This window comes from Ctenopharyngodon idella, chromosome 22 (genome assembly GCF_019924925.1).
Source record: "Ctenopharyngodon idella isolate HZGC_01 chromosome 22, HZGC01, whole genome shotgun sequence".
Taxonomy (NCBI): domain Eukaryota; kingdom Metazoa; phylum Chordata; class Actinopteri; order Cypriniformes; family Xenocyprididae; genus Ctenopharyngodon; species Ctenopharyngodon idella.
In genome coordinates, this window is record NC_067241.1 from 14,620,526 (window position 1) to 14,636,620 (window position 16,095).

General features: G+C 35.9%; 1 protein-coding gene across 1 annotated transcript; it reads left to right on the plus strand.

Annotated features, from left to right (window-relative positions):
- The first annotated feature begins 216 nt into the window (after positions 1-216).
- LOC127505359 (peptidase inhibitor 16) lies at positions 217-10,101 on the plus strand. The gene is made up of 7 exons (XM_051880839.1): positions 217-393; positions 537-848; positions 6,766-6,914; positions 7,052-7,127; positions 7,217-7,326; positions 8,697-8,788; positions 8,904-10,101. Exons 2-7 carry the CDS (start codon positions 693-695, stop codon positions 9,134-9,136), a joined length of 816 nt encoding a protein of 271 aa, XP_051736799.1. The 5' UTR covers positions 217-393; positions 537-692; the 3' UTR covers positions 9,137-10,101.
- Positions 10,102-16,095: the final 5,994 nt, after the last annotated feature.

Consider the following 16,095-nt stretch of genomic DNA (forward strand, 5'->3'; position numbering starts at 1 on the left):
TGTTGTTACTCAAGTTGTAGGGCAAAAGGAACAGCTCAACTGTGTTGTCAAGTTTAACAATTCAGACCTTATCCTTGAAATCAAATAATCCTCTATGTTAACAGCTCAGCTATAAAGATGGAAAGAATTTCACTGGCGTCACTTACAGTAAATGAGATCTGGGTTTGTGTAACCTGCCGCGGGGAGGTACCCACTTTAGGGTTAATATAAGGGTTTCAAGGAAAACACAGGCAGTTCAAATCAAATCATATCATATCCGTTATCTCAGGCATTCCTCAAGCAGAACTGCTATGACTCGCTCTGTGACTAAAACCCAGTAATTTCTCAATGCTTTGGAAATCTAGTGCTGCCTGTTGGACTTATTGGACAGTTGGAAAGAGTAAGCCCAGTAATGTGAGTAAACTAGTAGAGTGTGTTCATGTGCATGTGTGATGTGTAATATGACCAAGGGGCGGCTTGAGTACAGGATAAAAAGGGTGGGAGTTTCATTCTGGGGTCCTGTATTAACTTTCTCTCTCACTTACACACACTAACAGCCCTGAGAGAGATACTTTAACATGCTCTGAAGGAATTAAGGACAGCGAGTGACGGGATAAGACTGTGGAGAACTGCTCAGAAAAAGAGAAGAGGTTCTATCCGACCACTGCCAGCTGATCTAGTCTCTTCAGGGAAGGAGCAGTCGGACAGGCAGCATGTACTGGGACGTGGCCCTCTGGAGCGCCGGGCTCTGGGTGATTCTGAGTTTAGCCGCCGGTCAGCTGACTGAGCAGGAGAAATCAACCATCGTGGACATGCACAACGAGCTTCGCTCTCAGGTTCATCCCAGTGCCGCCTTCATGCAGAAAGTGGTAAGAGATGCACCCGATGCACACAACATACACTGCCAGGACAACAACAAAAAAAGTTGCTGTTTGGAGTTAAATAGGAAAATGCTTAAAAGTGTATGACTGGATCATTATTGCACTGATTATCATGTTTCTAGCATATGTTTGGCAACAGTTCTTCTAACCCTAACTGATGGAGTGTGTAGCTTTTCATTTCTTAAATATCCATGTAGGAAGACACATCATGGCCAAATTTCAGGATAACAAAGCCAAGATTCATTAGGCTCAAATTGTGAAATGGTTGGGAGGGAGCATGAAGAATCATGTTCACATGTTCCAGTACATCCCAAAGACTTTCAATGAACTCAAGGTCTGGATTCAGAGGTGCCAATTCATGTGTGAAGATGATTTTTCATGCTCCCTCCCAACCATTCATTCATCAGAGCCTGATGAATCTTGACATGTCATCCTGGAATATAGCCATGATGTGTCTTCCTACATGGTTGTTTAAGAAATGAAAAGCTACACACTCCATCAACTAGGGTTAGAAGAACTGTTGCCAAATATATAACATGCTAGAAACATAATAATCACAGGAATAATGATTTAGTCATAGACCTCTTAAGTATTTGCCTATTTAAATCCAAACAGCAACTTTTTTTTTTTTTTTTTTTTGGCCGGACAGTGCATTTCGTTTTGGTTCTAGTGGTGTAAGTGCAAAAATTCCACTTTTTTTCAATCCAAACTTTTCTTTAAAAAAATCTTAACCCAAACTTGGTAGTGTCCATGATACATAGAAAATAGCTTTCCCTGCCAAACATGTGTAAAGTCTGAGTTTGATCTCTCCCAGGTGAAAAAAAAGCACATTTCTATAATGTACTTATTCATATTAAGTCTAATTCTATTTTCGTGCACTAATTTTGTACTTAATATACTAAAAAGTCTTCTTTAGTACTTCATAAGATAATCTTAAGAACATCTAAGTGTACTTAACTGTGCTATTTTGAGACACCATAAAATATGAACTAAAATGTGCTTTTAATATATTATCTCTGTATTTAAAAAATGTATTTAGTTACCACTTATAGTACATTTGAACCCATAGTGTACTACAAGTTGTAACTAAATATAGTTTTTAAATACAGAGATAACATATTAAAAGCACATTTTAGTTCATATTTCATGGTGTCTCAAAATAGCACAGTTGAGTACACTTAGATGTTCTTAAGATTATCTTAAGAAGTACTAAAGAACAATTTTTAGTATATTAAATACAAAATTAGTGCTCGAAAATAGAGCATTTTAAGTACATTATAGAAATGTGCTTTTTTTTCACCTGGGTTCATCTCTCTCTCTATGAACTGTTGATGTTTTGGTGTGCGCTTAAAGTCTCTGAATGCTATTATGAAGTCAAAACATCTCATCATCTGCCATCAATCACTGGAATCACATCTTTAATGGTCTCATTACTGCTCTATACAACAATTATCACATTAATATCCATGGTAATTGTGTCATGATGCATAATCATTGGCGCAATTAACTTCAAAACACAAGGGAGTCGAAGTAATACAGTAATCATAATTGTAGTTTACCAAATGAAAACTTATATTTAATAAATCACTCGGCATAAAGTTATTTAGTATCAATGTTAGTATGTAAAAAGTCCCTCATTGCTGGTGTGTGAAACACCTCAACTTGTGTATCATGTGAATGCAAGAAACCGAGACACACAAGGCTGGTATTATAATGCATGAGACCTTTCTTTATCTGATAAAGAGGGAATTTCACATTGATTTTGACTGGATGGAGTGTGTGTGGGTGGGTGAATGCACGGAATACCATTGCGCAACGTGTATGTGTGTGTGACATGCTGAGGAATGTGAATGTTATACGAGACGGCAGGAACACTGTGCTGAGTGTGAGTGTTTTAATAAAGCCCCATGTGGTCATCCTGTCTTACTCTCTTGTGTTTGTATTGTGGGTGAAATTCAGAGCACGGCTATGGGAGGATTCACTGGAAAAGACTCTGGGCGTCTTGTGAAACATGTTTTGTTCACTTACATTTACACAACAATAGAGTGGATTGTACAAACATGTCTGGGTCAAAATGAAGAGAAAAAATTAAGAAATTATATTTTGCATAAAGAAAACAAAGCATATATACACCAATCAGGAATAACATTATTGTGTTGTTCCCCCTTTTGCTGCCAAAACAGCCCTGACCCGTCGAGGCATGGACTCCACTAGACCCCTGAACCTTCAGGGGTCTAGTGGAGTCCATGCCTCAACGGGTGTGCTGTGGTATCTGGCACCAAGATTAGTTCATTAGTTCAAGGATTAGTTCATTTCTGAATGAAAATTTCCTGATAATTTACTCACCCCCATGACATCCAAGATGTTCATGTCTTTCTTTCTTCAGTCGAAAAGAAATTAAGGTTTTTGAGGAAAACATTCCAGGATTTTTCTCCATATAGTGGACTTCACTGGGGTTCAACGGGTTGAAGGTCCAAATGTCAGTTTCTGTGCAGCTTCAAAGAGCTCTACATGATCCCAGACGAGGAATAAGAGTCTTATCTAGCGAAACCATCGGTCATTTTCTAAAAAAATAAATAAAAATTTATATACTTTTAACCACAAATGCTCGTCTTGCACTGCTCTGCGATGCGCCACGCATTACGTAATCACGCTACAAAGGTCATGCGTGACGTACGCGGATGTACCGATCCAGTATCTCCAAAGCGAACATGCAAAGACTAAGTCAAACGCCCTTCTAGTGAGAAGTTAGTATTGTGGTAATTAAATATTCAATTTTTTTGTCACCAAAGTGCTCTCTGTTTTGTTATCTATCATTAAATCTGTACGCTGCCTCAGTAGTCTGTCCAAAATATTAGTTTTGTGAGGTACCTTCGTGCGCAAACGCTGCCTGCAAAGTCATTGCCTGACAGCCCGGGCAGCGAGTCAACAAGTCAGCGGCCTAAGTTTTCGGGTGCAGCCCATTTCTACACAGCGCTGGGAAGAAAGAGCTTGAATTCACTGCAGAATTAATATCATCGCTGAGAAATCTTGTGAGAAGCATTCACATTCGTCACAAAATTTTCTGTTAAACCACAGATATCAGTTTGATATCTGTTTGACCTGATATCTGTGGTTTAACAGAGAATTCAGCAATGTTATTAATTCTGCGCTGTGTAATCTGGAAACCACAAGAAACATTTTGCCACTAACACTAACAGAAATAACTTGTGGCAGAAATGATCTAATGTTGTCGAGTGCTTTTAAGTGCTTCACACAACTTTTCCCAGCATTTCAAAGCTTTAAATATCGCCCAATTTTAATGTTATTTTTAATGTGATGTCCAAAACATTATTTGTTCATCCTTCATAGTTTGTCCCCATTTGTAAAACTGATGTAGGAAAGCAAACACTTATTTAGAAATAAAAAAAGACAATAAATTACCACTGTAGTAGATGCTGCAGAGGAGTTATTGGCTTATTAGCCATTTCCACACCCTAGTATATATTAATATTTATTAATAATAAAATAAATGTTAATAACAACTCAAGCTAATTGCTTTTTGTGAGCCCTCACAGTACTGCCAAATCAGAGGCTGGTGCCACCTTAGAACTTAAAGGGTTAGTTCACCCAAAAATGTAAATTATGTCATTAATTTATTAAGATTCATTAAGATATTTTTGATAAAATCTGATGGCTCAGTGAGGCCATAGACAGCAAGTTAATGCCCAGAAAGGTACTAAAGACATATTTAAAATGTTTACTGAAATCACGTGACTTTGGCAGTTTGATACACGCTCTGAACCACTGATTCGAAACAAAAGATTCGTAAAGCTTCGAAGCTTCATGAAGCAGTGTTTTGAAAGTGCCCATCACTAGATATTGTTGAATAAAGTCGTTCTTTTGTTTTTTTGGTGCACAAAAAGTATTCTCGTCGCTTTATAACATTAAGGTTGAACCACTGTAGTCACATAAACTGTTTTAAATATGTCTTTAGTAGCTTTATGGGCATTGAAAGTGTTAATTATCTTGCTGGCAATGCAGGCCTCACTGAGCCATCGGATTTGATCAAAAATATCTTAATTTGTGTTCTGATGATGAACGAAGGTCTTACGGGTGTGGAATGACATGAGGGTGAGGAATTAATGACAGAAATTTCATTTTTGGGTGAACTAACCCTTTAATGGTTGCTAATGCTACTGGTGCTACTGCCCTCAAATGTTAGTCCGGAGCCCTGCAATGGTTAAAAAAAGTAATAACGATGTTAAAAGAATGTTGTCTGTTGTATATCTTCACTGCTAAACAACAAGAAATGCTGTAAATACTGCCACAAATTTTGAGAAAATCTGCAAATTTTAGGCTGCAAAAATCAGAAAAAAGTCCCGCAAAATCCTGGAAGGACTGAAAAGTATATACATTTTTGGTTTCACTAGATAAGACCCTTATTCCTCATCTGGGATCATGTAGAGCTCTTTGAAGCTGCACTGAAACTGACATTTGCACCTTCAACCCGTTGAACCCCAGTGAAATCCACTATATGGAGAAAAATCCTGGAATGTTTTCCTCAAAAACCTTAATTTCTTTTCGACTGAAGAAAGAAAGACATAAACATCTCGGATGACATGGGGGTGAGAAAATTATCAGGAAATTTTAATTCAGAAGTGAAATAATCCTTTAAGTCCTGTAAGTTGCGAGGTGGAGCCTCCATGGATCGGACTTGTTTGTTCAGCACATCCCACAGATGCTCGATTGGATTGAGATCTGGGGAATTTGGAGGCCAAGTCAACACCTCAAACTTGTTGTTGTGCTCCTCAAACCATTCCTGAACCATTTTTGCTTTGTGGCAGGGCGCATTATCCTGCTGAAAGAGGCCACAGCCACCAGGGAATACCGTTTCCATGAAAGGGTGTACATGGTCTGCAACAATGCTTAAGTAGGTGGTACGTGTCAAAATAACATCCACATGGATGGAAGGACCCAAGGTTTCCCAGCAGAACATTGCCCAAAGCATCACACTGCCTCCGCCAGCTTGCCTTCTTCCATCCTGGTGTCATGTGTTCCCCCGGTAAGCGACGCACACGCACCCGGCCATCCACGTGATATAAAAGAAAACGTGATTCATCAGACCAGGCCACCTTCTTCCATTGCTCCGTGGTCCAGTTCTGATGCTCACGTGCCCACTGTTGGGTCAGCATGGGCACCCTGACTGGTCTGCGGCTATACAGCCCCATACGCAACAAACTGTGCTGCACTGTGTATTCTGACACCTTTCTATCAGAACCAGCATTAACTTCTTGAGCAATCTGAGCTACAGTAGCTCGTCTGTTGGATCGGACCACACGGGCCAGCCTTCGCTCCCCACGTGCATCAATGAGCCTTGGCCGCCCATGACCCTGTCACCGGTTCACCACTGTTCCTTCCTTGGACCACTTTTGATAGATTTTGGTCAGTCCACTGCAGACCGGGAACACCCCACAAGAGCTTTTGGAGATGCTCTGACCCAGTCGTCTAGCCATCACAGTTTGGTCCTTGTCAAACTCACTCAAATCCTTACTCTTGCCCATTTTTCCTGCTTCTATCACATCAACTTTGAGGACAAAATGTTCACTTGCTGCCTAATATATCCACCCACTAACAGGTGCCGTGATGAAGAGATAATCAGTGATATTCACTTCACCTGTCAGTGCTCATAATGTTATGCCTGACTGGTGTATATATATATATATATATATATAGTATGTGTATATATACAATTATAAATATAAAAAATTTAATATAATTTATATATATTTTTTTCTTTTTTAGATAATTATAATAACGTAAAAAATAACACTGATTTAAGAGTTAAGTAAATACATTTTTCTGCTGTCACAAAACTAACAAACTTCAAAGTCAAATAATATCAAATTTGTTTCTATCATTTAAGGTGTGGGACGAGACACTGCGTCTGGTGGCGGAATCTTACGCAACAAAATGCACCTGGGATCACAACCCTGAACTTGAGGATCTTACCATGGGTGAAAATCTCTTTGTCACCAATGGACCATTTAATGCAACCAAAGCAATGCTGAACTGGTATGAAAAATATCTGAACTAAAACATAAATGAGAATGAATGAATGACTGGTGGATAAAAGAATAAATACCAATGATTTGTAATATGCAGAAAAACTATCTTTAAGCAGTAATGCAACTCATTTCTTTGCACTGCAGGTTTGGAGAATATGTGGATTATAACTATGAAAACAATTCCTGTCCTGAAGACAAAATGTGTGGCCATTACACTCAGGTGAATGCCGTTTCTGTTCGGTGAGTTTGATTGGTTTTCACATTATGAATATACAGATGTGACGATGAGTTTCTCTGTTGTTGTTGCAGATGGTGTGGGCCGACAGCAATAGAATTGGCTGTGCTGCTCAATTGTGTGACACTCTTCAGGGTCTAGATTTTAAGAAGGCCACTCTTCTCGTCTGTAATTACTTCCCTCAGTAAGTGCATTTCAATAATCCAGACTGAACATGACCTCAGTGTTCTAAAACATTCTAGAACATGGCCAGTTCTACAATATTTATGGTGGTATAAGTTGCAACTTAACCTCATATGAGTTCATATACAATTATTTTAGTCTAGAAGTCTATACCATCAGCTAATACTGAAACACAGCTTTAAAACTATCTAAAGCCCTGGGCATACTTAGTTTTTGTTTTTTTTTACAGTCAAACTTACAGCCTTGCAAAGTATACTTCATTTGACTTGTACGCATACACAGGGAATCGTTTTCTCACCACACCGGTCTGTTCCGTTTATGCAGTTTTTCTTCGACTACCTTGTGAATCGACACCCCCAGGGAACGGTTGCACATGTGCGACCTGCGTGTACAAATACGCACGGTTACAAAAATCCGGTCGTGCACATACTTTTCTGATGACGAAATTTGCGTCACGCGCACTGTACGCTGATCCTCGCATACACGTAAAAAGTGAAGTATACTTTGGGCTTAAAGCAGTGGTTCTTAACCTTTTTGACTCCAAGACCATTTTCAAAGGCACCCAAAGATATTTCTGTTGTAATATCAAAGCTGCTTGTTTTCAAACTTTTTTATGTTATTAAGTGACAATATAGTCAAATATAAAATTATATAGATGAATTTCAGATTCAAGAACTGAATGTTCTTCAGGGTCCAATAATGAATTTATTTAGTTTCTTCAGTCAAAATAAGTATCATTTGTGTAATTATCTGTATTATTTATATAAAATAATTATAATTTATTAAATTTATATTTTTATTTGTATTTATATTATTATATTGAAGCTAAAGCTCATATATATATATATATATATATAAAATAAACTATAAATTTATCATAAAATTATATATATATATATATATATAAAAACTATAAATGTATCATAAAATTATTTAAATATAAATATATATAAATAAACTATAAATGTATCATAAAATGTATATATATATATATATATAAATGCTGTATTTTTTGAAAATCCTCAGTGATTATAGGTTTTTACAAATATTTTTAACTCAAATGGCAAATTAACTCAAAATATTTTAAAGACTGACACAACTAGAAAGATGTATTATAGAAATGTACAGGTGTTTTTAAGATTTTATACATTTTCATGACTTTCATGACTATATATATATATATATATATATATATATATATATATAACTTTTTAAGACTTAAAGACAGTTGTTGAGGGAATTAAAACTTGACTTTTAGCTGTTTTGTCTTATATTTAAGCCATCTAGTTGAAAACCACTGATCTAAAACACCTTTCACACAATAAAGTGAAATATCTATAAAATCCACCCTTCCCTTTTCCTTCATTTCAGAGGAAATTTTGAGGGACTAAAGCCATACAATTCTGGAGAGCCGTGCTCACAGTGTCCAGATACCATACCAATGTGTGAGAAGAACATCTGTGGTAAAGTGAAAACTTTATCAATGCAAATCAACATGAAATAAAAAGTGGTGGAAAACAGTCATGAAGAACTAAACTATGCCTGTTTTTGTTGTAAACCCTACTCTTTTCCTCACAGTGGCTGAGAAGTGGCATCCATCTGAGCAACCGGACAACACTGAAGATCCGACTGTCTTATCTGAGCGTCCCCACGTGACCACGGAGCCCACTGATACTCTCGGAGAGCCCACACATGTGCACACTAAAATTGAAGATACAGGCATGGAAAATGCGAAGAAGAATCGTGGATCCAATATGGAAAGCGTCTTATCTCATCTACTGATGCTCATCGGGCTGGTGCTTGCTCTGTGAGAGTCTGGAGTGGATGAGATCCATCATATCCTGAAGAGACATGCACAAAACACATAAGAAATTATTGTCTTCCTCAGTTTTTTTTGTCTTGTTTTCCAGTACAAATATCTAAACATTGTTAAATCAAGATACATTTACTTGAGAAGCAAAATGACATACGATATTGAGCCTTGTTTGATGAAAAATGCATCCATTTTTTTGTTGCTTAAAATGAGAAAAAATACCTGCCAGTGAAACTCCTGAATCATAATCACCAAAGGCTTCAAATAGGACGGCAGTAGCATTATTATCCACTGTAAAACATGGGAGAAAACACAAAACTAAGACATAAAGAGTAAATGAATGTGAATGTGAAGTAAAAACTTCAGATGGTTTCTCTTTGAATTTAACCTTTTGTTTTATTGCAGTTTTTATATAGTGAAATGTTTTTAAGATAATCTCATGCAAGCCAGTTTTTTATGGAAGCTTGTTTCAGTGTTTATAACTTGCAATTCTGCTTTTTCCCCCCTCAGAATTGTGAGATATAAACTCGCAACTGTAAGAAAATAAGTCCGAATTGCGAGATTTGTTTTATTCCATGGCAGAAACGAGCTTCTATGAGCTTTATATCATCTGTTCATCTCAATGTCTTCTCAAGTTTACCATAACGTGGGACTTTTGCTGGAAATTATTTTCATGGTTTGAATTTGTGGAGCGTTTGATGCAGCTTTTGCATGACAGTCATGCTTTTTATAGACTGACAGCATTAGTTTTAATGAACAATTTGAGAATTATTACAATGCACAAGTACATGTATATATTATTAGCAAAGTTCATAAATATAGCATGTATTGTATGCACTGTATTTCTTTTTATATGTGGGCTAAATGTCATTTATAATGTGTTATATTGTGTTAAGCTGGTAAAAACTGGAATGGGAAAACCTAAATGAACTTGAATGCTTCTTAAAACCAGATCCACTCTTATTTTGTTTACTCCATTATTTTATGATTTATGCTATTTAAAATGACCTATGTTGGTAATTTTCTTTAATATGTGTCCATTATATTTTGGCTATAATATTTATACTTATGACGGATCACTGACAGCTAATATCATCTCCATAAATCAAAATTCACAGATGATGATGATGATGCTGTTGCATGTTGGACACAGAAAACATCACTAGATGGCAGTATAACTCAAACGTGTTGACAACTGTCTGTTTTAATGGATTTTAAGCGAATATTTTGCATTTTTAAAGCCCAATTAAATTAAAAAGGGAGTTTTGTCACTTTTAGTCCATGTCTATTAGCTGTGCGGTCATGTATATGATAGTGTACAATCAAAAATTCACTTTTAGTAGCCTAGATAAACATTTAAAATGCACAGCTCATGGAAAACACCAAAATAGCATTGGACTCTAGATTGTATACAGTTTTTGACCAATGCTCACTAGACTGACGAGCATCAGTAAATAGTAAATAATGTGCCTCTTCATTAATGCCAGTCATCTTGGCTTGAATACATTGTACGTACCCCCAAAAAACAAACAAGTTCAGGTTTTCCTTCATCATCCTCGGGTTCTTGAAGGTCTGCAGCATAGACTGCAGTCGTCGTACGACACAAGTTGTCAAGAGTAACGTTAGTTCTGCTGGGTTTTGATATAAACTAAAGGCCTTTGGAAATTAAAAAAAAAAGGAAAAGTCCGTTGGTGTCGTACCTCAACTTCCTGTTTCAATGACAAATACATCACAACACGATTTAATAGGGAGTTTAACTCCTATCTTATAAAGATTAATAGAATTAATTTATTAATTTAATTTATTATTAAATTATATAATTATTATTTTAAATTATATTAAATTTAAAAATATTAATTAAATTATTATTTATTTAATTTATCATTATTAAATGATTAAAGATTTATTTATTTAAATTATTAATTTATCATTCATAGTTTATTTATTTAAATTATTTCATTTTTTTATTTAACCGTTCAACCGTCTCGACTCGAATGTTTTTTGTCTAGTTTCCCCCTGCTGGTAGATGTTGTAACTACACCACGTATTGAGTGTACAACATGCTTGGTTCTCAATATAATATAATATAATATAATATAATGTAAAACATACACAGTATACAGATACGATCAGCCTTAGAGATACAGAACAGCCTACTATTTTTTTTTTTTTTTTAATCCAAAATTGAAGACGTGCATCTGCTTTGACGTGTTTCGGATCAAATCAAGTGTTTTGTTCATTTCTATTCATTCAGGGTAATAGGATTAAAACACTAGGACAAATGGGCTACTCAAAGTGAAATCCAGCACTAGACCTTTCCTCATATCAACCCTGTTCAGCAGGACTGATTAACATTTGTAAAGAACAAAATGTCAACATCTCACAGATCGTCTGTGCTGCACATAAACGACGGGATTAGATCCATCAGATGGGATATTCACCAAACATCACTTGAACTTTTTGATCGTTATGTCGTGTGTTTATGCCGTCCCGAGTGTGATTCTGTCGACGGTTCACTCGAGTGAGTCAAAGCCACCTTGACTTTCTGACGCTCGAGACATAACAAACAAGATTAATTGCAAAAGCAAACAGATTTATCTTGTGCCTTCTGTTTTGTAGAGGTTTTTAACGACCTTTTTTTATAAACACAGTAAAGGAATACATAAATACATAAAAAAATCTGTGTATCTATCTATCGTTTATCTATCTAGCAAGCTAGCTAGCTAGTTAGCTAACCATTAATTCATTCATTAAAATTATTTTTTATTTATTTAAATGATTCATTTATCATTTATAGTTTATTTAAATTATTTATTTATTTATTATTTAAAATTAATGTTTATTTATTTTATTATAATTTATTAATTTAAAAGTATTTCTCTAAAATTATTTATTTAAATTTATTTATTATGTAAAAATTGTTAGTTTGTTTAAAATAATTTATCTACATTTTTATTTATTTAAATCATTATTTATTTATTTAAATAATTTAATTAAATGATTTATTTATTATTTAAAATTATTTAAAAGTATTATGTATTTTATTATTATTTATTTGAATATTTATTTACTAATTTAAAATGATTTATCTAAAAAATATTTACTTGTTTATTTTTTATTTAATATGTAAAACTGTTTGTTTGTTTGCAATTTCCTAAACTTTTTGTTTCAAATCAGAGTGTGTATGAATTTATCTCAGAGCTGATTGGTTCAACTCTTCATTGATGAACTTTCTTTTTCTTCTGTTCTCTTCTTAATATTTTTCTCTCATAAGTTTAAGAAAACTCACCCACTCATTCTTTGACTTTCTCTTACATGTTCAGACCATGTGATCCAGTGGCATCTCCACAGGCCTGATGTTCAGATTAATGGACCTCATCCAGATGAAGTCTCGGCCTAACCCTGCCGGATTATTGTGTTCCACTGGGCCAGAGAGCTTTACCTCTTTCACATCTATCATGACTACCGTAAGCCTGCTTCACCATCAGACACAAACACCCACACATCTGAGCAACATTACATCGCTTTGATGCTGGATTATACGCTAGCGAATGAAGACGGAGAACTCTTTAAACCTGGAAATCAAGCAGGACGAAGTCAAAGCAAGCAGAAAGAGAAATATTCAGTTGAATGATCCTTATCTCCAATGCTTAGATGATTCCTGGACGTTCAAAGATAAGATGATAAAAAGAGTGAAAGGTCACTCTGTTTTCATAAGGTGAAATCTGTTCAACACAGAACAGAAATATCATAATATATAGAGTCGTTCTCACAAAACAAAAATGATTTAGTATGCTGTATGCTCCCATACTGTAATTACCAGAATATTGAAGGTTTTAGATAGATAAAACTACGGTTAGAGTATTATGCATAATAATAATTATTTTAAATAAAACATTTTCATTTTTAGCTGCAAGCAGCAATTACGGGGTCAAGCCGAATAAGGGCAGAAAAGGAAATATTTGTGGAGATCTGTGATCATGAGGTTAGGATAAAGCTGTTTAAATTACTTCAGTTAAAGCACTTCTAACATAATAACATGGTTTATAACTTCTGAGCAGTGGGTGGCGCTATGACGAAACTCTGCATGCATCCTCAAGTAATGTCTGTGATGACATGTACCAAGTTTCGTGTCAATACTCAAAACTTTTGCAAAGATACAGCCGCATATCCATTTTGGCGTGCTCGCAGTCAAATTTGTTGACGGAGTATAAAACAATACTTGGGTCTATCAAAAATCTTTTAATAACTTTTTGTCAAAAGTAAATGCTACATATTAAACTTCGTACAAATCAGACAAATTTTGTAGGAGGAGTTCGAAAAAGTAGGTTTTGAATAAAATTCAATATGATGGACAGTAAGTAATGTAGAATATGGCAAATTTTGTATCGTAGGACTCAGCATAAGCCAACAAATCTAATAATGTAAGTTAAATGACAATATGTTGAATTTTTAATATGTTATAAGCATTTTCATAAATGTCATTATATCTCTTGACCACTCTTGACCTAAAACTTTACAGGTCCTCCTACATGGCCTCGATGAATCATACCGAGTTTCGTAATAATACGTAAAACACAGCATTTTATGACAAAATTCAAAATGGCCGACCAAAGAAAATTGGATATCATTCAACTCGGCATGCCTCAAGGAATCTAAGAAGACCATCCTCATGATTAGGACAAGGCATTCAAAAGTTATAAGCAAAAATAGCCAATTTTCCTATCTCGTCACCAGTAGGTGGCGCTGTGATGATACTTTGCATGTACCCCCAACTCATACCAAGTTTGGTGTAAATACACCAAATCATTGATACAGCATCAAATCCATTTTTGCATGCTCGCCGTTGAAATTTGTTGATGCGCTATACAAGCACGGATTGGCCGATCAAAAATATTTTAATAACTTTTTGCCTGGATTGTGAGTAGATGCTACATACCAAATTTCGTGCAAATTGGACAAACGTTCATAAGTTTTTACCATACGGTTCTATGGGCTGCCATAAACTCGAGAGCAGAAGTAGAATAATAAGAAAACCTTACAATCTCAAGAGTGTCTCAAGATTTTACATTGAACCACACCATTACAAATCTGAGACAAAGACCGTCAGTTTTAAAGCTAATCTTTGAGAGCTTCAGACTGTTGTAAAGGTCCACAATGCTAATAGCTTTCTTTGAAGACACTGTGACACTCTTATTCAAAACCTTGTTCAGCTCAAACCACGTATCTGGAGTGACTCTGCCTTCGGCTGACATTGGGAAGAGTTTTAAGGGTTTTGTGTCCTCTAGTGACGCACGACAGACCCTGCGATGTGTTAATTAATGTTTTTTTTTTTTATGAATCTCTCGACTCATTATCAACAAAGACAGTAATTAAACTTCACTGGAGTTAGAAACTCGTGCAAAAAAAAAAAAAAAACACGCCAACTAGAGAACAAAGACACGAAGAGCGAATGAAGGACACGCAGTTTCAGGGTCTTCATTTATAGCCGCTCTGCCTGTATTAAGAAGTCATCTATTATATGTTAATCTGTGTGTGCGCCAGTGTTGCCAAGTCCGCGTTTTTCCCGCGGAATCGGGCTACTTTAAAGGGGTCGTGAACTGCGTTGTTTTATTGTTTTATGTTTTCTGAGGTGCACTTATAATGTTGGTATGCGTTTTACATCAAAAATTGTCATAATTTAGAAATGAAAGCCATTTTTCCTACCCTGATTTAAGCCCTCTTATTTGAACGCTCTGTTTTAAGGGGCATGTCTGCTGTGAGACTTCAGTGTAAACGCACACTGCTGTGATTGGCTGACATGTTTGCATATGAAATAGCCAAGTATTACTCTCTCTTTTAGCATGTTTTTACTATTACAGCTCTCAAGGTTAACTAATTGTGAAAAATGTTGATTATAGCATTACATGTAGATCTATGGCATTATATTTAGATCGTGGCATGAAAGGTTGCAGTGATGAACCTGCAGTCCAGCACACGCTGTTTGATTGACAGCTCCAGCGATTGTAAAGGGAGCGTTCTTTAATCGCTTTCTATACATAATTTAATCACTGTTTAAATAACACATTATTTTCATCCTACTAAGAGAAACAACGTGAAGTTGACCGTTTAGTCACTGGTTTGATTTACTGACACATAGACAAAGAACATCTGACTGTACATGAATCATTAATATGAGATCAGGCATTATATTAATACAGTTACTTACATGTTGTTGCATTACTGTCGAGTCCATATCGTAAAAGTCTGTTTGCAAAGCCTGCGCCAAAATGCGACTGATTTACCAAAGAATCCACAGTGAAATGTACCAAATACAAATAAATAAAGCTCAACTGAGACATTCACATTGTTGAAAATAAATAACCATATTCCTAGCATTAGGATCCTTTGAAAGGTAATGTTATTTTTAGTCCTGTATCGCTCTTCTCTCCTCCTCATCTCACTAACACGCCAGTGGGCGGGGCTAACGTTGCAATGATGAAGTAGTAGGCGTTGATTTCTTCTGCGGAGGAGGCGTTTTACCAGTGTTGCCAAGTCTGCGGTTTTCCCGCAGAATTGGGCTACTTTAACACTGTTGCCGCGAGTTGTTTTTCATGTCCTAACAAGGAACTTTTCAGTTCTGAAACTTACAGGATATTCTTATAGTATGATGACCTCTTATATATCAAAAGTTGATTTCACAATTCATGACCCCTTTAACACTTGCCGCGGGTTGCTTTTCATGTCCGCGAGTTGAAGCAACCCCAAATAACATGATATTTAGCCCCTGGAATGCAAATTTTACTAGGGGAACCCTCTTGAAATGCGATTGGGCTAGTTTTGAGTAGCAATAGACCCTTTTCACATTTCCGTGTTTCTCAGAAGCGGAAGTCGTCGTAGTTGGGTAAAAGTCTATGGCGGTGAATGAGGGAATACATTAAATATATTTTTTTGTGTTCCCATTTTCTCAAATAGCAA